Source organism: Poecilia reticulata, linkage group LG14, assembly GCF_000633615.1.
Source record: "Poecilia reticulata strain Guanapo linkage group LG14, Guppy_female_1.0+MT, whole genome shotgun sequence".
Taxonomy (NCBI): Eukaryota; Metazoa; Chordata; class Actinopteri; order Cyprinodontiformes; family Poeciliidae; genus Poecilia; species Poecilia reticulata.
In genome coordinates, this window is record NC_024344.1 from 7,891,207 (window position 1) to 7,914,757 (window position 23,551).

Genomic DNA, 23,551 nt, shown 5'->3' on the forward strand with positions numbered 1-23,551 from the left:
AGTCAGTAGAAGTAGCACAAGATTTTTTTTCTTCTCCCCCTTCATGAAAAGAAAAACCATCTTTCTAAATCTTATTACACACAAGTTGATTGTTAAGGTTTCAGTGATCAGTCATGTTGAGTTAAGTAATTTTGAGTCTAATACTGCACACATACTGACCTCAGCACTTAATGGCACACTATACAAAGCAAACCGTATAACAGTAATTAAAATGTGAAAAATATGCCCTGCAGAGGCAGAAAAAAGAAGGATTCATAAATAATTGAACTGCAACTCTGCACTGTCATTTGCTCCTTTATGGAGTTTGTGAATGTTGTCCATATTGTGTGACACCCACGCACTCTGCAGACCTTTAGTCACCTTGAGCGCGCTGATTATGTACACAATGAGCGTTCAGCACATTAGGCGCTTTTCCCTTTTCGTGACCCTGTGACCGGCAATAGTATGTCTCAGCTCAGCTTAATTTGTTGGATGTTGGAACTGCAGTCCAAACTGAAAATAACAACCTTATAATAACCAAACACACTCTCTCACACAGTCATGCTAAGGTGATATCCTTTGCAAATTAGAACATCACCATAAAACAGGCCACGTTCTCCGTTCGCACTCATTATCAGATGCATTTCCTTACCTTCGACTTCTCTCTGGACAGCTGCAGGGGAACAAAGAGCAGAAAACTGACGTTTACAATGTTGACAACAGAATAATACATGAAATGTGCATAGCAAACCATGGATACACTGTGCTATGTTATATATGTTCTTGCTGTTGCTCTGAATAAGAAAATGCATGCTGGCTAAAACAATTCAGCCTTGCGGGGTGGGGTGTGATTTTTTTTTTGCCCATTATATTCACAGCAATAAAATGAATGCCCTTTAATGGAGGCATTGTATCACATCTGTGGCCCATAAATGAATTTCAGACAATCACTGTTAAATTAAAAGGACTGCAGTTTGGGGATCTTTAGTATTTTAGACAATAAAGAAACCCTGCGGTTGGACCGCATGGTTTCCACGTCAGTCATATTTTTAATGACTAACATTCATAAAACAGCAAACCTTAAGTGCAGAGTGGAAAGTATATTCCGCATTTACACGTTCCGCTCCGAGCTGCAGGAGATTAAGAGCTCACTTTATAATGCTAAATTCTTTGCTCAGCGTTTTCCAGAAGAAGGAAATGACATCCATTTTGGGAGGCCTGTTAGATGTCTGAGCATTTAAAAAAGAAGAAGAAGAAGAAGAAGAAGAAGAAGAAGAAGAGGAAGAAGAAGAAGAAAAGATGCAACCACCGATCACATTAGACGGCTTAAATCCTCTGTCTTGTGAAGATAACTGCTTCACCGAGCAGCCTGTGAGCACTGCTGGAGCATACTTTGTCTTGGATTGCTGTTAAGTGGGCTTTATTGATTATCCCCAGGAGCTCAATGAGAGTTTGAACTATATGTTTAGAAGGGGATATTAATAACATATTGGTACCATTTATGGGCCAAACAAATGCAGCTGATGGTAGCATCTGCCGTTTAGTGCAAAAGAATTACAAACGTCGGCTCCAGTCAGAAGTCTGCATGCGCCCATCAGGTTTGTCATGTTCACATAACAAACCACTCTCTCTCTTTTTTTTTTCCCAGGGTGGAGTGAATACTAAACATATGTACATCTTCGATGATTTTTAATTGAGGAGTTTCTCTAATCCACATAATCAAAATAATATATGCATGTCTGCTAAAATTTGGCTGGTTCCCTCTTTGGAGCAACAAGTTTAGAGCACAATTCGGCTTGAATATTTTACAATTCTCTGAGGCAGAAAAGGTAGAGATTGTTAAAATGAGTTGATTTCCAAGCACAAAGCCACCTGCATCCAACATTGTGGATCTCCACATGATTTACCTGCATAAATAAGGGTAAACTTAAAAAGAAGATTATATAGAAAACCAAAGAATGGTGGCAGCTTTACTGTATCAAACCATTTTTACTGATAGTTGTGGACAGATGAGGTGAAAGGTCAATCTTGCCTCATCTCAGCAGTTGCCTGAGTTGGAGCAACTAACCCAAACATTTGTAAAAACTGGTTTGGTCGGGAAAAGTCTTCCCAAAACTCTAACCTCAAACCTGTCTGAGGTTAGAGCTGACTCCATACCAGAGAGGAAACCAATTTCTAAGAGCTGCAGCAATCAGAATTATATTGCTGCTTAATTCCTTTTTAAAAATATTCCTTAAAAAATAAACACTAAACAAACATTGTGCTTGCATGTAAATATTTGAGCATTTTTGAAGAAAAATGTGAATAAACAAATATAATTTGTTAAAGTTGTTTGTATAATCACTCCACCTTTGGAAAAAAAGACCTCAAACTAAAAGTCCAAACTATCATCATAAGGATAATGTAAACAATGATCCAGTCCGCAAAACTAAAGACAAAAACAAGAATAATTCTGAAACACAGCATGTCAACATGATTTATGAGTTGCCCAATATGAAATCAGTGTGTTTTGTCTTTAGGCTGTGACAGATCAAGTGCATCTGTATAATAGAACTGAAGATTACAATTTATTTTCCTGGAGCAGATGTACCGTTTGAACATTTGGTAATTTTCAGCAGCTGTTGGCAAACTTATGAGGGACTCAGATTAATAATTGTGTGAGCCTTAAATTAATAGATTTGCTATGAATTTTAAAACAGCGTCTGGTCTTGCTTACTGAATGAAACTCCATCTAGCCTGTAAATCTTTTCACACATCTTGCAGAAAGAAGAAAGAAGATTGGAGTTTACACACCTTCTTGGCAGTACCTTCCTCTATAGCTGGTATTGATACATTCACAGAGGACCTCTCCTTGGCTGACAGAGCACAGGCCTTGGTTGCTGCAGGGCGAGTATGCATCACATATGTACTCCAAATCAGTGTGCACGGCTTGACCGTCCAGCAGCACAGGCAGAGCATCTCCCACTTTCAAATTGGTTATAAAGCCCTGGAACGGGGGCTCGTACTTGACGGTGCTCGACGTCAGAGCGGAGAGACGCACATCGGGTGAGATCCCACCGACGTACAAGTCGCTGGCCACAACCATCTCTTTCCTCTTGGACTTCACCTCGGCCACTTTCTCCTCGTTGTCCAGCATTAATCGGGTCTCCCTGTAGTTGCGGGTGAGGAGGACTCTGTGCCAACGCTGGTCACTGACGTACGTCTCCGTGTGGAGGGAGGCCGGCTCTGCGCAGTGGATGGTGAATCGCATCTGAAGCCTCCCCTCTGCGATCAGGAGCTCCAAGAAGTCGCAGTTCCCGCCGTCATCCAGGTAGAGGACCAGGGCTTTGGTGATGTTGGTCTTCAGAATAAAGCTCAGCTCGCCGGTCGACTTAGCGTCCCACTGAGCATAGTGAGTCCACTGACCCGGTACCCCTTCGTATTCCAAGGCTACTCCTGCTAACACTAAACACGCTAAAAACAAAAACCAGGAAACCTTGCGTTTACAGCTGCCCATGATGGTTTCTCTCTGCTTCCTATTGTTGGCGCCTGTGTGTTCACCAATTTAATCAGGGAATGTTATATAACGTCTATAATATTTTTGAAGTCACCATAAAATAGGCGAAAGGAAAAAAAAATAAGACTCAAACTCCTATGTGCAGCACAGTTTGTTCAGCACTGACTGCCTATCCTGATCTGTTTTTGCCATCTCTTGACAATCGAGGCGCATCTACTTTTCATCTGAGGAAGAGAACAAACAATGCGAGCGATCCACAGTACTGTGTGCTTCCTCGTCTTCGCCATCCAGTGACTTGGCCTCCATCCAGCACTGCTCCTGTCAGTTCTCCATGGGTTAGCTAGGCATGCAGCCTAGGTACAGCCTCCACTCTGCTCAGCATCCCAATATCCTAAAACATGAAAGAAGAATGTGTAATGAATTGCTGGAAGCATTATGAGCCTCTGATTGCACAAAAAAAGGTAAATAATCTGCATTCATTACCAATACCGTGGCAAATGAATTACAAAAATCTAACAAATTATTAAGGAGGGAGATATGGAGATCAGGGTAATGTATTCAGAAATCAGCATTTAGAAGCTCTTAAGGGCAACTTTTAAAAACAAAGATTTTGACTAGTGAAAAGATGTTTTCCACTAGTAATGGGTTCTCTAAAATCTGGCAGCCTACCATATCCCCTCACAATCAAGCAAACGGAGAAAGCAGCTAAAGTCAACTAATTTCTAAAACGATAGTGGGACGTTTGAAAATTACCCACAAAAATATGTTGGCACAACATAAAGGCTCAGTAATTTGAAAAATATTAAGCCCCTAACAGGTTTCCTCCTGGCACTCAAAGAAAGAAGGTACAAATGAGCAAAACAAGTCGGTCCGTAAATAAATAAGAAAAGTTGAAAAAGAAGTTTTTCTGTCGACACGAAACGGATTGCCATACTGCTATCAAATATTGTACTTAGCAACAATCTTTTAGAATAATGTCCCACTGAAGTAATCCCTGACCCCACTTTAACACCAGAACAAATCATTAACCAATATTACTCCGTTTCACAAGTTTTCCTAATATTGTACAGTCCTACACAACAGTACACAAGTTTGATCCATTTACCGTTTATCTTTGTCCTGGTGACATGGGGAGCTCATCTGCACCTGTGTGACTCGCCCAATGTGAAGCCTTGTGTGTGTGATGAAGGGCTACACCTTCATCACACACACAATGGCTAGGCAGTACTTCAATTAGCCTAACTTACTTTCCCACTTTTGGCACAAGAGATATTGGCTTCAACAAAAAGGAGATCAGCAAAGTGCCAAAATAAGGTGAGATCACACCATTGCTCCATCTCATGCAAAAAGGGATACAGTATCAAAGAATCCAAATTTTAAAAATGTACCATGTGCAGGCTCGTGTACTTTAGATTCAAATGTGCATCTAAAGTCGCTGGCAGATTGAGTGAAACTGTAAGTTATTTAGTCTGTAGTTTTGTGTTGTAACACTGACATGACGTAGTAGTGTTAGGATGGGAATGATAAAATGGGAGCAGACTGGGTACAACAATGCTACAACTCATAAAATAAGTAGAACTTTAGATTCTACGTGAATGATTCCTTCTCGTCCCAGAATATTTACGTTTTAGCAAGAGAATAAACAAACAGTAAGTATGGAGTGTACAGAATACACAGCTTGGTAGAGCTCACTACCCAAAAATGCCTTAAATCTATTATAATAAGATAAAAGAGCAAACCACTCGTATGATCCAATTAAGCGATTAAACACAAAATCGACAGCCACAATCTATTACGGCTTTCACAAAAGAATGGAACAGTTGTAGATATTCATGATTCCTCCAGAATACATTAGCTCACACAGTCCCGTTCAAATTAAGAGTATAATTTATTTCGGGCATTTAATTCCTTTTATAAACATTCAAGAATATCTGCAGCTACTGGGGCTTCTTCTTATCAATCAGAGCAAACTGATGCCAAAATTGGCTTCCTAGGGGGAAAAGAAAAATTTAAACGGATAAAAGAAGTGCAGCAGAGATTTCTTGACAAGATCAAGCCAAATTTCTTACCAAAGTATCAGATTGCTGTAGGCTGAAAAAACTTACTGACAGACAAGTTTATCAAGGGAACAGCTGCATCGAGGAAGGTCATAAAAGCTGACACTTTCCTTGCAGAATGAATTGCTATTTGTCAGGGTCACGCACGGTGTGGGAAATACCATTTCTGATACAGCCGAGGTTCGTATTGATTTTGAAAAACAACGCATTGGTCGTTTTGTGCACGCTGAAATAAGGAGGGCTGCGGCACCTTTCAGGTTTAAAGCATCGTCGCATGTCGATCCTTCTCCAGCCTGTACTCGTTAAAATGAGCAAGTGGTATAAAAATTCAAACACGAAGGCAGGACAAACACATTTTCTTTACAGCAAGAAGACTGTGCAACAGCTCAAGCCCGTTTATGATTCCGCATGTCACATTTTCTGTGGGGTTTTTACAGTAATAATCCTCTATCTTTTTAACAGCCAGTTCCATCAACATGGAGACACAGCTAAGCTAATAGAGACAGCGATTCCCCACAAGAGCTCGGAGAGGCAACTCGGTCAATGTCAATTGTCTACAAATGTAAAAAAAAAAAAAAAATCTAATCCTTATCCAGCAAACCAGCTGAATCTAGCTCATATAGGAACTGTGGGCCTTGTCATCTTTAATGTTTGAAAGGAATTTTATAGTAAACTCTTCAGAAACCAAGGCTTTTTTAAAAAAAAAAACACAAAGTATTACTTCACATTATATTTATTCGGTTTATGATGACTGTTTAAAGACGGCTTTAAATGAAATGTCCAATGCAAACAAAAAACAAAAAAAGAAAAAATCTACAGAAAGCTTCTAAAACATCATATAGATGCAGCAGAATCTAAAGTGTCTTTCTTTGTGTTTGTGGAGCCTGTTACGTTACAAAACTGCGACAACTTAACAGCAGCACTTGTAAAATGGCCCTGAGCCTTCTGTACATCTAATGGCTTTTCTCACTGGATAACATCCAGTTTTTTCATTAAAAGCAGCAGGCCAATTACAGATCATGAGCACAATGGGCTCTAGCATTTATCCGGGGTTGTAAATTAATGTCATTAAATTGGAGACCTGTGCCCAAAACAATAACACAGCCAAATGTGCATCTCTATCTTCTGCCAACCGAAAAGCCCCGAAAACATGAATTTTATCCATTCAGCCTGCTGGTTTTTCTTCTTAAATTGCATAAAAGACTAATAGAAACAGAACATCTACAAAATAAAATATGCCTGGTAACACTTTACAATGGAAAACTTTATTCACACGGAGGCTCTCAAAATTACACACACACCCTTTGTGAAAAGTGTGTGCACGTTTCATCGCTTCAAAGGTTTGCGCCCATAAAATGGGACGTTTATCCTGTAAAATTCAACAGAAAACCAAATAAACCCTTTGAAACGGGGGAAAAACTATAAAAATTAATCATATAAATTTGCACATTTTGATGGTGATTTTGATGCCACATCTTAACTCAGTGACCTTAGCCCACTCTTCCTTGCAACATATCTCAGTTTTTATTAATTTCATCTTTATCATCAGCTTTCCAGCATTTTTTGTCATAGGTGAGACTTAAGAAACTCCAGGATAATTTCTTTGGGTGGCAATAATTCTGCCTGACAACCACATTTCTCAGCTTAGGAACCTTAAGATCACCTACAGAACGTAACCAGTGCATGCTGGAAATGTCTGCAGCTACCGCACTGTTGCTAAAACAATGGTTGCCAGGGAAGATGCCACAGGAGATTGTCTTTAAAACAATCTTAGATAAATCTCCAGTTTCTGTAATGTCATTGATAACCCAATTTGCCCAATTATTTAATGAGTCTTTATTGAGCCGCGGTATATAAATGCCATGCATCTTCTCCAGGCTAACATCTCATTGAGATCCGTCAGATCATCTGCGCCCAGTACTAACTGTGCTGTTTCTCTGATTTTACTGTTTGAGTCAAATGAACGTTGTTCTTTTATTCTATGAACTACTGACAACATTTCTCCAAAATCCCAACCAAAAATGTAGCATTCATTTGCAGGTTAATGGTCAAATTAATGAAAAAGATGAAGTGCTTTCAGACCTCAAATAGTGCAAAGAAAACAAGTTTATATTAATTTAGAAACAATACTGATGTTTTAACTCAGGAAGAGTACAGAAATCAATATTTGGTGGAATAACCAGGAGGTTTTCAATGGGGTTCAATGCAGTGTTGTTTTTTTCTTTTCCTCCAGAACTGTATATAGTTCAAATTGAGGACAGTGGTGATTTTTATCCATAGTAAGACACTAACAACACAATAGGAGAGCAGGGCTGGGTACCATCATGTATTATTAAACCCTGGCAACTCCGCTGAACTGCACTGTACACCCATTAACCAACTAAAACATTTACATAACAAACATTAAGAGTAATATTAAATGCATTCCATGGTAAATACTGATCGTGCGTCGTTCATATTTTAAAGCTTGCATAAAAAAAACTAAGCAGCTCACAAACAGCATTGTCCCATTACATTTATTTGGCTAGTCAAAATTAGACTTTATTTATATATTTTATGGAAAATTAAGAATCCTAATTTTTTATTTTCACAAATACAGTGAAGGTTTCATAAAGCAAGAATGAGGTTAAAGGATTCTAAAGTAAGGTTTATTAAAAACCCCAGTAACAATTATTTTAAATTAATGAATTCAAAACAGAGAAATTGAAAACAATACATTGAACAAATTTTAAAAATGTGATTCAAGAAGCATCAAAGTGACAGAGTTAGCTGAATGCATGTCTATATAAAAGCACCTTCAGATGCTATTTAAAAGAGTCATTAGTCTCTGTGAATCCAACAGTTAGAGGAAACGCTTTCCAAAGTGTCGGTGCAACTGATTCAAAAGACCAACACTGAAGAGTTGAACACAGAGTGCATGAAACCATCAGCAACCTTTGGCTGGTAAACATAAGACCGTCAAGAGGAAGTTCCTGGTAGGTTTGAGATTGAGGAGCTTTTCACCTAAATGTTTGCGCAGGAATATTAAACTTTAAAATTGCCAGGCAACAAGTGGAGTGAAGTCAAAATAGGAGTGAAAGTGGTTTGTTTATTTGTGCAAGTTAAAATTTTTGCTGTTGCTTTTTTTTTTAACCTCAATAAATTAAAATCTTAAAAAAAGAAATTATAAAAAAAAGAATTTGAGTAACCCAGTAAAACCAAAAGCAAGGCTAATGATTTACAGGTCAGGTTTTGACAACAGCTGCCTTAGTAGGTTTATTGCTCAACTGGGAAAAGCAATCTTGAATTGCTTGAATTGCAATTAGAAAAAGAAATGAGTGTGAGATTGACTTCTTTCGACACTCTTTTCAATGCTTTTGTATCAAATTACCTCATATTTCATCAAAGTATTTAAGATTTTGGAGTCTGATGAACAAAAAAAAAAACTTTCCTGAAGCTAAAGAGAGAATATTCTCTGTTTCTCTTTCACACACTATGCAAAAGTCATGCATATGCAAGAAAGATGAAAAACATAATAGAGCATCTGCACAAAAGAGAAATCAAAACTTTACTTTAGTAATAATAGCCTGTCTTTAAACTTGAAACGTTTGCTATTTTAATTCCTGTTTGGAACTAAATATTAATGTGAAGCTCTGAATGGGATTGAATCTATTTTTGTGTTTTCTGTGCTGCTTTTAAAAAGTAAAAAAAATATCACTATCTACAGTAACAAATGCAGTTTAAGTACCGTAATAGTAACAAAAAGTTGTCTACTCACCACAAGGACCTTGGAGATTTTATGTTCAGCTTTATTTTAGTCCATCCTGATGTTTTCTGTGTATTCCAGCAGCCATCTCTCCTCACAGCTGCACCCAGTTTTTGATCAACCATATTTTCCATGTTCAGCAATCGACTCTGCAGCTAAATATCTCTCACTTGGTCAAATCATTGTGTTCCCACCAGTCTGTTTCCTGGTGTTCCCATAGCCATGTAATAATTTTGGCCTTAGATTTTGAAAATCACTCTTTAATTTTGTTTATTTTCACCTGCCTGCTCTCTCCTTGCATTTGGGTCCTGCGCTTCATCATTTCATGACAAAGTCTAAAAAGGTTTTTCAAATGAAGCTTTTATTTCAGAATTTTTACAGCTTATGTAAATGAATTAGCAGAAATAACTCAAGAATTGTTGCCAAATAAGTGTTTTATACACTTATTTTAAAACTACAAGTAGGATTTCCATGTAATCACAAAGTTACTCTATTGCAGTTTTATATTAAATTGCTTTTACATAAATCTTAATGCTTTTAAAAGCAAACTTAGCTGTTTTTTCTCCCTTTAAAGCAGCAACATACATTTTATAGATAATAAAAACAATAAAGTCTGCTCGGTCAATTTTATGATAAACGTAGCAAAAATTTACAAGCAAAGATTTTAACACTGCTAAAGAGCAGGTTATAGGAATTTATAATCCTGGAGGCTCTCTCTGTACAGCTGCACACGGCTGGACAACCATGTCATAAAAACTGTATGAGTCATGCTACACGAGCAAAAAAAACAGAAAAAAAAACAATCTAGTCAATATGGACACTGCAACAGATTTGCTAGGTTTGTTATATGTTATATGTTTGTTATATGTCACATTTATATATATATATATATATGAGACATTCATGATGATAATAGTTATGACACGTCTCAAGAATGCGATATCATAGATACTGCTGTCCGACAACAACCATTAATCTCAGGCTGTTGCTACTGGCCACGAAAATGTAGCCGTATAATACATCAAAATCTCAAGGAAGCTCAAAATTTCTACCAATTAAACATAATCTTACCAATCGATACATTCTCTTAAACAGATCCAACCACAATCCTTAAGAGTATCGTATTGCACAGGAGATTAAGAATGGATGAGCTGCTGCTGAAGCTCAGAGGTAACCAGAGGAAGGGCCCAGGGGTCAGCAATTACTGATTGTACGTGTTGGTTCCCCACAGAGTGAGTGTTGCAGGGAATAGCACCGAACCATTTTTCTTGATTCTACAAGCTGACATCAAACAACGGGGATCGTGGCGCGAGGCTCGCCATGTTCCTGATCCTCAGCAGCGTGTCAGTAAACACAGTGGTGATCTTAAAGACTCCCTGCGTGGAATCAACTTAGCAAACAGGTTAAAGAGCAGAGCAGGAGGTGGACTGTGAAGTGGCTAAAAAAAATAAAATAAAACAGCTCAGAGATGCAGAAATGTGCCTGAGAGATCTTACAACAGTACAGAACATATTTTCTTTATAAATAGTTTGTGTGACACAGCAGATACCGTAACATGTATGTAATGCTGCGGCACTGTTTAAAATGCATTAGTGAGTTTGACTTAATCATATATGGCGTCTGCGCCTGCTTGTCACGGAGGCATCTTCAAACACTGCGATGTAGACAGTGTTCTGTTGCAGACACAGCTCAAGGTCTTCTTGTCTTACAGCTTGCCTTCCTTGCACGGATTGGTTTCTATTTAATGCTTAAATAAACTGCACATGCTCTGAAGCTATTCTTTTAAACCAACGTTTATCCAAGCACATTAGGCTTCCAATAGGAAGAAGAATTTAGCATTTGAACCCAATCTTCCTCGTGGCTATTTTTTCTCCAGCTGTTTAGCTTTGCTGCTTTCATCCATCTTTTTTTTTTTCTATTAGAGGACCAGAGGGGGCTAAATATCCAGTCATTCTCTAAATGGGGCCTGTGAGAGCGTGGATGCATTTCCAATAGGCCCCTATAGGAGCAAATGGGAGAAAAACTGCACTCAATATGCATGCCCAATCTTCAAAAGGTATGGGTGTGTCATGGCTTTGTGCACAGAGTGAGAGTTGGGCGGCAAGCAATGACTTCCCTCTACGCCTCTGTGATCTTTTACCCCCTCAATCTTCGGCGTCGCTGTCTGTGCGATGCTAGCAGCAAAATAGGGCATGTCTTTGGATATTAATTACCGCCATGAATCACAAACATCTAATGAAGTATTCATGACATTTGGGAGCTGCATTTGAGCAGAAGATTCCCTGGGTGTAAGAAGTCGCTCCAGCATGCGTAAATGTTCAAGGAAATACCTGCTGGAGGGGGGAGGGGGGAGGGACGACTCTTCAATTTACTCTCAATTAATGTTTTGTTTTTTTATTTATATCATTAGGAGGAGCTTTTTTATAGCTTTGTTCCAATAATTGGACAAATAAGAGTCACGAAACTGTGTACGTTTCACCCGTTAAATTTGTTTTCATAGATTCGATAGATACACACCTGCAGTTTTTGTTCATAACTGTCCAAGTTTCATAATTTTTATAATGAAAGAAACTGATTTGGAAAACATGTTTCTTCTGCCTGATTTTGTTATTTTGTATTTATGTTACTTACATGAATTATGCTTATTTTTGTTGCTAGTAAATTTTCCCGATAACATTACATTTTGGTCCATCTGATCATGTAATTTTGAAATATTAAATGATTGTTTTGTTCAGGGGACAAGGGTGTACAGAAAATGGATGGATGGATGTTTTGTTCAGTTACTCAATAGCCTTTTCACCAAATACCATATTACTCTTGAGTAATTTCTTGGATGGCTACAATTTATTTTTACACAAGTAAAAATATTCTGAAATAATGCTTCTCTTACTTGAGTACAATTTTTCGGTACTCTACTCTCACACCTGATATGCCCTCACTGTACAATTCCTACTTAACAGCAAATCAGCCAATTACAAGGCAGCAACTCAAAACCTTTGGTCATTGTGACGAGCTGAATAAAACTTAATACTCAGGAAAAAAGAGGATTTAAATGTCTGACCGTCACATGGTGGTTGGTGCCAGACAGGTCTCCAACAAGCTCTTGAGTTTACAAAGAATATTCAAAAAAGGAAAAAGAATACACAGTGTGTGGCAGTTATGTGAACAAGAATCCCTTATTGGTGCCAGGGGAGAAGAGGCAGGCTGGTTTAACATGGTGGGAATTAAACATTAACAGAAAGGGTGCCACTGCTGACAGCTAAAAACAAGAAGCTGAGGCTACAAGTCGCAGAGGCTCACCATGATTGGAGAAAAGCATATTGGAAAAAATGTTGGCTGGTCCAATTAATCTTGATTTTAGCTGTGACTTTCAGATAGTTGAGTCAGAAAATACGATAGAAAACAGGAAGACCTGGATCAATCCTGCTTTGTATCAATGTTTTAGGCTGCTGGTGGTGGTAAGATGATACAATCGTACACAGGGCTTTCTCTATCATGGGTCCTAAGTTATGGAACGACTTGCCTTTGCAGGTTAGAGAGGCCCCTTCACTGTCCACTTTTAAAGCTCGTCTTAAAACCCATCTATTTTACTTGGCTTTCAACTCCAGTGGGATCTAGTTTTAAATTGTATGTTTGTTTGTTTTTAAACTGTAAGTTTTTTTGTTGTGTTTTAATGTACAGCACTTTGTATCAGCTGTGGTTGTTTTAAAGTGCTCTATAAATAAAGTTGGTATGGTATGGTATGGTTTTCTTGGCACTCCTTTATGTTTACAGCATGTTGATCAGTAAAATGTATGCACTATTTCAGGACCAAAGGCAAAAAAGGCCATCAAACTCTCCAAATATATAACTGAGTGTAAGGTTTTGGTTTTTTCTCTGTGTTAATTTAGGTTTTTGTGTCGTTTTCAGCGTCACCGTGCTGTGATGCAATTAACTCCTGATTGTCTCCCTCTGTATTTAAACCCACCTGTGCTCCTTGTCCTTTGTCAGGTTCTCATCTTGTTTGCCGTCAAGTCTGTCTTTTGGTTTAATCAGTTGCTACCAGCACTGAGCATTTTTGTGTCTGCTCATCTGTGCCACCTGGATTTTGGATTCCATCACCATTAAAATCATTACTTCTTCATTTCAACCTGGGTCTACAGCATCTTCCTCACTGCCTCTCGCCACACCGTCTGACACCGAGAAGCCTACCAGACATTGCACCTAAGCCGTCCTTTGCAATTTCACTTGATATAGCCATTTATTTGATTGTATCTGGCCTATCTAGTTTACTTTAAGGCTCTTTACACAGTCAAATCATTTGAATCAACAGACCTGTATAAACCCGGTACTGTCAATCCATGTTCAGAGCCGAAGAAGCTTTTAGAAGTAGGGGTAAAAAAATCTACCAGAAACAAAAAAAGGAAGTAGATTTCAATTTAAGCATTTATGGACATCTGATAACCTGTGCTGTCTTCACACTTCATTCGTCAGCCAAGCTATCTTTTTTTTTTTTTGCCAAATGGAGAGCCACTGAGTCACAAAAATGTTTGTTTTTTCTGTCAATCAGACTATGAAAGACCAACTAGGTCAGCATGTTGGGTAGTGCTGTTGCATGGCAGACAAAAAGGGCTGGAACTGGAAGATTTTCACGCTCTACAAACCTGTAAGTCTACCATGTATCGGTATGCACAGTCTACACCCAGGAAAACACTAAGAACTTTTTAAAATACCCTTTTCCCCACTAGTTTTGTAAGAACCGTGCGAACCCTATAAATTTCATGCATTTGAAGTACTGAACTAAATGACCTCCTGGTAAAAACAAAAGTAGATATATACACACACGTTTTAATCAAAGCGAACCTCTTTCATGCTGTAAATCTGACCTGAATTACCAGCAAAACTGGCAGATCACAGGCCTGTCTGCTTCCAAGGATGGGTCGCAAACTATGGGAGACTTCTAATTTCAAACCACAAAAGCACAACATGGCTGCTTGCGTACGGATACCTCTCTAGCACAGAAATTCCCTTTATTGGTCTCTCAATTCTCAATCTTGAATATTAAATGTTGACTTAGTCAAAATACTTTCATATTTGCATAGCTAGTTTGGCTAGAGCAGTGTTTTTCAACCTTTATTGAGCCCAGGTACATTGTTTTAATTGAAAAAATCACGAGGCACACCACCAACCAAAAGTGTAAACAAAGATACTCTGTGGCCACCTATATTACATATATAGTCTTTCGTATCAAAGTGTCTTGAATAGGAATCAAATACACAAAAATTTATTTTTATCATATTTTACATTTCTTATTTCAAATTGCACTTAACATGTCCACTTCAAAAATACACCTGAACAGAGCCACAACACTGTCATGCAACACGTGTGTGATGCATGACAGTAGTAACATTCATGCATCACTAATTCTCGTTTTAATGTAAAATGCTCTGCACCTACTGCCATCTAGTGGTAAGAAAATTACATGATTACGCCGCTAGTCACTACTACAGCAAAGACACTCAAAGATGGCATTATTTGCAGGTAATTAATTCGTTTTCAAAATATCTTGTAAGACCAACTACTGTATTTTCCGGTCTATGAGCGCACCATACTATAAACCATACCTTCAATTTTTTTTAACCCCCCGGGAAACTTGCATATATCAGCCGCACCGGGCTACAGGCCGCTGGTATCTCTGCCGCTCTCGGGTTCCCATAAGGACCCAGCAGAGGGCTGCGTCCTAATAACTGCTGTATATATTAAGGACGCAGTTCTCCGCCTCCAAATCCGGTTTTGTTCACTCCGAGTTTACGTGCAGCGGCTTTATTTCCCTCCTGTCCTGCCATATCAATACTCCTCAACTTAGAAGCTGCATCATACGAGTTTGAAACCATTTCTCCGTCGTGCCTGCTGCTAGCATGTGCTTGTTCTAAATGAAAATTAGTGCGTTCTTCTTTGATTTCCAATTTTGACTTCCAATGATTCACTTCCTGCTAAAGAGCCCCCTGGTGGTTGAAGGAAAATCCACCGAAATGCCGCACCAGGCTACAAGCAGCATGGTTCAAAGCTTAGGAAAAAAGTAGCAGCTTATAGACCGGAAAATATGGTAGGTAAAATTGGATAATTTTCACGGCACACCTGACGATCACTCACGGTACACTAGTGTACCGCGCCACAGTGGTTGAAAAACACTGGGCTAGAGTGGAGTTCAGTAAAACAAGAACTCCACAAAGAAGCCGTGATGTTACAGTCACACACTGACATTCTATTGGCTTAAATCGTTACTAGGCAGATTTGCAAGAGCAAAAATAATCCACGAGGAGACAAGAGAAACCTCAGAGGCGTTTTGAGCACAAGGAGTAGCACACAGGTGATGGAAATATTTGTGCCAGAGGTTTTAAATCTGAGAGCAGAAATGCTGAAAGGTGTATTTGGAAGCAAGCCAAGTGGACCTGAGCGAGAGCGCAGAGTTTTTTCTCAGTACATCTTAAATTGAAAATAAGGAATCCTGCACTCAAAATGAAAATACCAACGTGAGAAAGAACATCACAATAATGTTATCCATTTTCTTCTACAGCTCAGTATACGGTTATGATTCCAAACCAAGCAGTGTTTGTCATAATTTATCTACATCTAGACGAATACCCTCACTCTTTGGGTTCCACTCCAATCTAAACCTGAGCTTTCTCTAATGTCAAAAACGAATATTTGCAAGCCGCTGTCACAGATATTTGGACATTTATGCAAAGTTCCGAGGATGACTATCATAACACTAATGAATATTCATCAACCTTAAATATGTAAGCGCAAAATCTGCTGTGCTAAAGTGAAAGTTTATAAATAGGATGTGCATACAAATGGGAGCGAGCAAAAGGCGGCAGAGGGAGGAGGTTGGGAGGAGGGGGGGGGGACTTGTCACTCAGGCACTGATAATGCCTGGGGAGCTACAGCAAAGTCACAAGGACTGCACCCGTCCTCCACCCTGCAGCAACCAGGACGAGCCACAGAAGGTTGCTCAGCTGTGTGGGGTCGCTCTAACAAGCTGCTACCTCAGTCTGGCCTGGCTGAAGCTTTTCACTCTGCTTACAGGCGGCCTCAGCGAGCTGAGGCTGCCTTTGTTACAACAAATTCCTCCCGTGTCTGATTGTGTCAGTGAGTCCATGGCGGATCTCCGCCAGCTGTCACAAGGACTTTCTTCCTTTCAACTGTGAGGGAATTTATCCTCTTATGTCATTTGACTTTACATCAACGTTCTGTCATTGTGTAAAGTTCTGTACACAAAGATCTATCTTTGTGTACAGTTAATGTGATAAAGTGTATTGTTATAAAAATGAAGCATTGTTTGCACAGGCGCAAGACGCCGTTTCTCCAGTGCAGAAAATCCATCCATCCATCCATCCATCCATTTTCTTACACCCTTGTCCCTCAGTGGGGTCGGGAGGGGTGCTGGTGCCTATCTCCAGCTAGCGTACCGGGCGAGAGGCAGGGTTCACCCTGGACAGGTCCAGTGCAGAAAATGAGAAATTCAAATCTTCAAAGAGAAACTCAAATACTTTTAAAGATGCTGAACACTATAACTAAACATGGGAACACAATTAGTCAGCATTAAGTCAGAAGATCAGATTTTGAAGAGCTACGTTTGTTTCATAAACCTCTTATTTTATTTAAAGAAGATCTAAATTCACAAGCATGTTCCACTGAGAACTAATCAATGTCACCACTACGCAATTTCTGTCAAGTTGAAAAGCATTTATTAGGGCTATGATGAGATCCTGTGGCATGAGATCATGAGATATTAAAACACAAGTATGCTTGTCAAAGGGAGGTCTGTCTTGTCAAGAAGTGCCATCCAGCTGATGTAACGAGTAGATTAATAGTGTCAGTTTTATAGCTACTATCTTAGCATTTAAATTTGACACTCAAAGCTTAGTTTGAAGTAAGGAACAGTTGCATCCTGGTTAGGTTACCTCAGTATTCCACCTCCATCACAGTACTGAATATCTGCCTTGCATTTGTTTTTGCAATTCTGTGTCGAACTTCAAAGTATATAGTAAATGTGGCACCATCATTGTATTTCTGAACACCCGATAGAGCAGCATATGCTGTGAACTCAAGCTAGCCCAGGTGGGAACAGATTTTTGTGGACATGTTGGAACATTTTGCAGCATCAGTGTCAACACTATGACACACGACATTGCGATGAAAAAGAATTTGTTTTGTAAATGACAATAATACCTCAATAAGATGATATTATCATGATATTTTCATGTCATGATAAGATATGCAGACGCTCTGTCTGTAATAGTGAAGATTAGCTTTAGCACACCAAATGTGTGTCTAATGTGATGGGGAAGCTGCAATTATTTTTTAAAAATATTTTAGTTAATTATTTGACCGTGTCAAGGCGATCAAACTACACATGGAGCAAAGGCCTTTCAGCCCAAGATGGTCTATCCAAAAGAAAAACAGGGTTCTCTCAGTAAATGTTACAAAGTTCAAAGCAGATGACAAACAAAACAGGGCGCATCATAAGCAACACAATTACTTAATATACAGTATGTGATGTTACTGGTGATGTTTTGCTTCACTTGATTGCATTCTGAGACACATACTGTAAAAAGGATTTTTTTTTTTTTCGATATGTCAACATACATGCTAATTTTAATATTTCAGTAATGAATGTGACAGTTTTTGAAAAAACAAAATCATTACGGGTCACCCTTTTGTCAGGCCATAAGGTGTAGATTTGAACAAGGCCGATTCAGTTCACATGTTTTCTCAACGTAAACGATCCCTGACTGAACAATACGGTCGATTGTGTTCAAGGACAATTTCCACAGCAGATGTGCTCCTTAAAGTGAAGGTAGCACAAAAGGAGAAAAAGATCTTGCAAAAACAAAGTGCAAGTTTTTCTACAGCTCTAGAGTAAATGAGTTGTAAAACTAAAATAAACTCGGAAACAAACAACAACAAGGGGCACTTTGACAGAAAGTTTAGATGAACTGCTATAAAATCAGACTCTAAAACACGCTTGGTTTCCACAGAAGACGTTTTGCCTTTTCGGAGCACAGATTTACTGAGTGACATGAATGATGGCTTGGTTCCTTTCAGTGCCCCAGTAATCCTTGGCAATCAACCTCTAATTAATTAGCGGACCAGTCTATTTCCTGCTAAGACATGTCAAAATGTCTGCCATGAAACAGATTTAGGGTGCCAGTGCTTCTGTGAGGCTTTGCTAAGACACAAATGCAAAGCAATTCACAATCTTAAAATGTTTCACTAGCTCTTTTTTAATTTGTGCAAAATGTACTGAGACAATATAAGAAAGCATATATTGGGTCATGAAAATTTAAGTTTAATTCAGATGTGTTAAATGCATGTTACAAAAATAAAATAAAAAAAGAAATCTGTTGAGTCCATATTGCGCTCTCTTTAGTAAAAACATTTCATTTTGTTTTCTTCTGTCGTATACATGATACCTTGAACATGACTACAGTTTCAATAAATTAAGAATTTCAGCCATGTTTTTACTTCTGTGTGGAGAATTCAAGATTTATGCAGTTCTATTCATCCAGGCACTCAGTCAGGTCAGCAAAAAAATTTGCAATACTTGCCATCGGTCTTGTTTGTTTTATTTTGTGATGTGTGTCGAGCCGTAATTAGAAGACTGTTTGTTTTCCTAGTGCTTTTTTCCACATATTCCCCACTGCATTGACAGTTTTCCGCTGAGAAGGATACCTCTTCAAACAACAGAAATTAATAACCCTGAATATATTTCACTATTCGCTGCTTTATTTGAAGTCTACATCCTAAATGTTGGAGAAAGCTAATATTTTATGACTGAACTCCATTTTTCTGTCGCGTTAAAAACCAAGTGAATTTTTTTGACAATCATTTCTTAAACTTTTTGCTCAAGTTTAACCTAGACACTAAATCTGAGGACATTTTCAGCCATTGTTTACCATTTCAACCTGCCGGAGCCAGAGGACGGCATCAATTATTTGCATTTCGGTCCCTTGATGGCTGCATTTTTTATGTCTGAAAGGAGCATTCTAAGGAAAAGATACTGCACAAAGTCTTGGCGAGACAGAAAAACGGTCACTTTATCAAAAGAAGGTTAATGAGCATGCGTATGCATGTTGTTACTGCTACAATTTCTTCCACACGGCTCCTTTTTTTAAAATTTATCGGCAGTAACAGTGCGCTAGTGATAATGTTTTTATAATTTGGAGTTAATTGTTCAGCAGTTTTTCCCATAAGAAAGTGCATCAGACACTAAGACGATCTCTCTCCTCCCGCATTACTTTTGTCACATAAACCCATGTTGTGTGCTGTAATTTGCTCAGTAAATACCTGCCTGCTGTTTTTATATCTGTGCTGTTCTCGATAGCAAAGATCCACATTTTCCACAGTGCATGTCAGTGTCCCATCTTCTAATGTATGTCACGTTGCAAACAACACTCTCTCATCTTCCTCCAGCTTTATGAATCTTACATTTTATTCCTTTTGCCTTTTCCTCAGTACTCAGTCTTTTTTTGGAGCCAGCTTCATTGGAGTAACTTAATCTTTTATGATGGGCCTGCACTTACCCATAGTGCCTGGTGTAACTTAAAACTTTAATTACAGATACAACGGATCTAGTATTTGTCTTTCTTTTGCTCTCCATTGCTGGGAATGCACCTTGCTTAAGAAAAAGACTGGTGGGAGAGAGTTAAGCTCTAAAGCACAGACGACTGATGCTTCACATGCAGCTGCTTTTTTTGTGTTTTTTTGCAACTAAAAATCTAAACAAGCAAAAACATAAAAAAATATATATACTATTTTGATGCATTTAGAAAAGGATAAGTATTTTTAAAACACGTTTTATTGAGATGTGAGCAGTGAGTAAAAAATGGTATGGTGTTCTCACTTTTCAAGTTGATCTTTTAAAAAATGTTTTCGAAATCTGTATTCTATATATGAGGACATAAAATGGGTATTTCTGTTGCCACAAAACTCTCCCCAAGTGTAACTATATCCTTTGACAATGTCAATATGAGAAATAAAAGGAGAGTTCAATATCAGCACAAAGACAATAAAGATTTTAACTGCTATAGATCCATCACCATAAAACACACGGTGCCTCACAGATAGCCATCATCCACAGATTTTAATTCACACAGAAAAAGTGTAATTACGGACCAATCATTTGGTACATCAACGTATAGATTAGGTTGTGGAAATTGGGAGTTTTACAGTCGGTACAAACAGAAATAAATAATACGAGCTGGAGAAAATACCTTCCAGCTTCATTTATCCCTTCATCAATAAAATCCCAAATCATAACACCATCTCTTTTTTTAATTAAGTTTCATTTCTGAAATATGTTTATTAGTATGTTCATGAAATCTTTTACTAACACTAGTTATTTGATGCATCTTGTTTGTACTTTACACTCTAAGGATGTTTTTCTTTTCATAGTTACATTTTTGTCCTCTTGCTTCCTTAAATTATATGTCAAAACAGACGCATAATTTTTTGTAAATATGAATGATTTGAAACTTTTCAGCCAGTAAGAAGCAAAGTAAGGGGCTTTTCAGACTTGGAGCTGAAATGCATTTGAAATGATCCAATTACGAGAGAACAGCAATCAAAGAATTGAAGAGAAAAATTATCTGAACACTTATCAGTGAATTTGGAAAGAAATTAGTTAAAATAGAAAATAGTAATGGATTAAACGTTTAAGTGCTGGTGAGCAGTAATGTAGGAGTGAAATATAGTTTTTTCAGCTTTTATATCCTTTAGCTTGTGTCTTCTACTTACATAAGTGCACTCACCAAGGAGGTAACATTAAATATTAATTAGGCAAACAGGAAAGTATGTTTAAATAAAAAAAAAAAATCACAATTATTTTGTTTGATATTTAAATACGTATTCTTCCTCTTGATTTGTCACTATATCCTTTGGCTTTGGAAAAACATTACATTTATTGCACTTGTGGCCAAAAACTCTTCCTAATATTTATTTTTCTCAAATTCACTGTTTTTGGAGTCAAAATAAAATCAAAGCCCTCCCCCTCCCCCTATCACAAATCCTAACCGGAGGAAAATGTAGCATGTGAACATATTTGCATGCACCAGCACCAGAAATAAAAGAGGCTCTGAGGTTGAAGCAAAGTTATAGAGGAAATCTACTTTTTACTGATCACCACCAGCACATTCCAGAAATCCCCACTGATCCCTGTAAAATCCAATTCAGTTTTAGTTTTTACACCTTTTGTCCATCTTAAATATAACATGTCAGTAGGAGGTGCATTAGAATTGGCGGTGTGCACATTTTTTGTTACCTTTGAACAAATGCGGTGCTGCTATGTTCCCACTATTTTTCCTTTTTGTGGGAAGATAAGTTGGCTAGCTGCTGGCAGTCTCTTCATATCTGCTGTCCAGACATGGGAGCGTTATCGGTTGTCTCATCTAACTCTCAGCAAGACACAAAATAGCAAAAGCCCTTTTCAAAGCACTGAACTTTTGCTTTGTGATGCAGCATTGGGATTTCAGTTAAATAAAAATGGCTTGGGAGAATAAAACATTTGATATTCGGTTCAAAAGATTTATGATTGTTTTTTATTATAGTGACTTATTATTATTATAAAGCTGTCAATATGGTCATAAAACAAACAATTTTTGTATCATATTTGTGTTTTTCCTGTATCAACTGGATTTTTAAAATACTTTTTACTTCAGTAGCAAGCTTAAGAAATATCTCAACCTGTCTCCCACCCAACACCAAAATCAGCTTCACTGCCAAACATGCACTTTTCAGCTGATTGTTTGGCATGTAACCCGCTCTTATTCTGAAATGTGTGCCATTTAAATAAACAGAAGACCTCGTGGAGTGATCAATATTTGCTACCACAATTTTTATCTCAAATATACAGAAAGCGCAGGCTAGAATATTGACTTTAACTGTAAACGATCATGTCAACCATTTTCTGAGAATCTGTGATCATGCTCCTGTATTTTTCCTCACATACTGCCAATTTGTCTCACAGAGGAAGCACTGACACATTTAGACACAAATACACACACCAAAGGAAAAAAAAAATCTGTGGTTTTTTTACAGCACTCCTCGATGCGAGTTGGATAAATATAAGCAGATCTTGTGTCAGGCGGAACATCCAGTTTAAAGGTTCTGTCAGCTCAGTGGAATCCTGCACAGGCCGTACATGCCGAGCTCATGTCAACAGAACACAGGCTTCCATTTTCTCTGTGGTACAAGACATTATAACAGCTGACACTTTCACAAACCAGCAAGCCAGGTAATTAGGTAACTAAATACGTAACACTCGCTACAAGCATAAACATGGTACTGCGCACAATGCCCTCATTAAGTGAATGTAAATGTAGGCGTAGTAATGATACAATGCACGCACATCTGCTCCCTGCATAGCTGTAACTGTGGCGTTTGAAAAACCTTCCTCAGAAATGGCATTTGGTTGGATACCCACAGCAAGAAGAAAAAAGTGATTTCAACGACAACACGGCAGGCATCGTGCAGCTTGTTCGCCTGCACGTTGCAAATGAGCCTGCCTCGCTGTCTGTGTCCAACCCAGCAGGATCAGAGCACCACCCTTATCACACACTGAGGTGGAGGTTGAGTTAACAGAGGCTCGGCTCAGGCACGAAACCCTCCCAAGCATCATTAGACAGATTTTTGTCCTGGCACACCATCAAGCTGAAATTCCTCCATTAACATTTGACGGTGTGGGTAAGAGGGAATCGGAACACGACCGTGTCTGAAGAGAAATATTTGTTTTAGCGAGCTTAGTGAAGACTAAAATTCTCTGCTTGACACCCACTTCAGCATGTGATGGCAGGCATGATGCGTGTGAGAATGAGTATGGAGGTATGAAGTGCTATTTTGTCGGGGTGTGACGCTACATCAAGCTAACTGCACAAAACCACGTCTGATGTTGGTTTCATGAGAATGAGAGAAGACGTTTAAAAAAAAAAAAAAGAACACCCCTTTTGTTCTCAAACAAAACAAAGGTTTCATATGTCTTAATGTGTGTTTCAAAGAATCTCTGTTCAGTATAGGATGAATCAGTTCAGGTTTCACTGCTGTAAGCGTTTTAGATTTGAACTACAAATGACCAAACGCAGTCCTGGCTCCAAAAAAAAGTGCTGATACAAGCAGTTAGATGTTAACTTTAGCAAGGAAGAAATACAGTCTTATTAGTATGGATATAGTCCATACTAATAAGTATATAGATATAGTCTAATTTGAATCAGACTTTTTCTAACTTGATGATATATA

The 23,551-nt window shown here is 38.3% G+C and overlaps 1 protein-coding gene across 7 annotated transcripts in view; it reads right to left on the reverse strand.

Annotated features, from left to right (window-relative positions):
* nrxn2a (neurexin 2a) overlaps window positions 1–23,551 on the reverse strand; it is a 169,197-nt gene that overhangs the window by 128,919 nt on the left and 16,727 nt on the right. For all 7 annotated transcript variants that reach the window (XM_008427082.2, XM_008427078.2, XM_017308569.1 and 4 more), the window contains exons 2-3: window positions 2,773–3,866; window positions 632–652 (exon numbers count right to left, since the gene is read on the reverse strand). In XM_008427082.2, coding sequence (XP_008425304.1) covers window positions 632–652; window positions 2,773–3,475 — 724 coding nt within the window. In that variant the 5' untranslated portion in view covers window positions 3,476–3,866. The remainder of the gene's footprint in view (window positions 1–631; window positions 653–2,772; window positions 3,867–23,551) is intronic.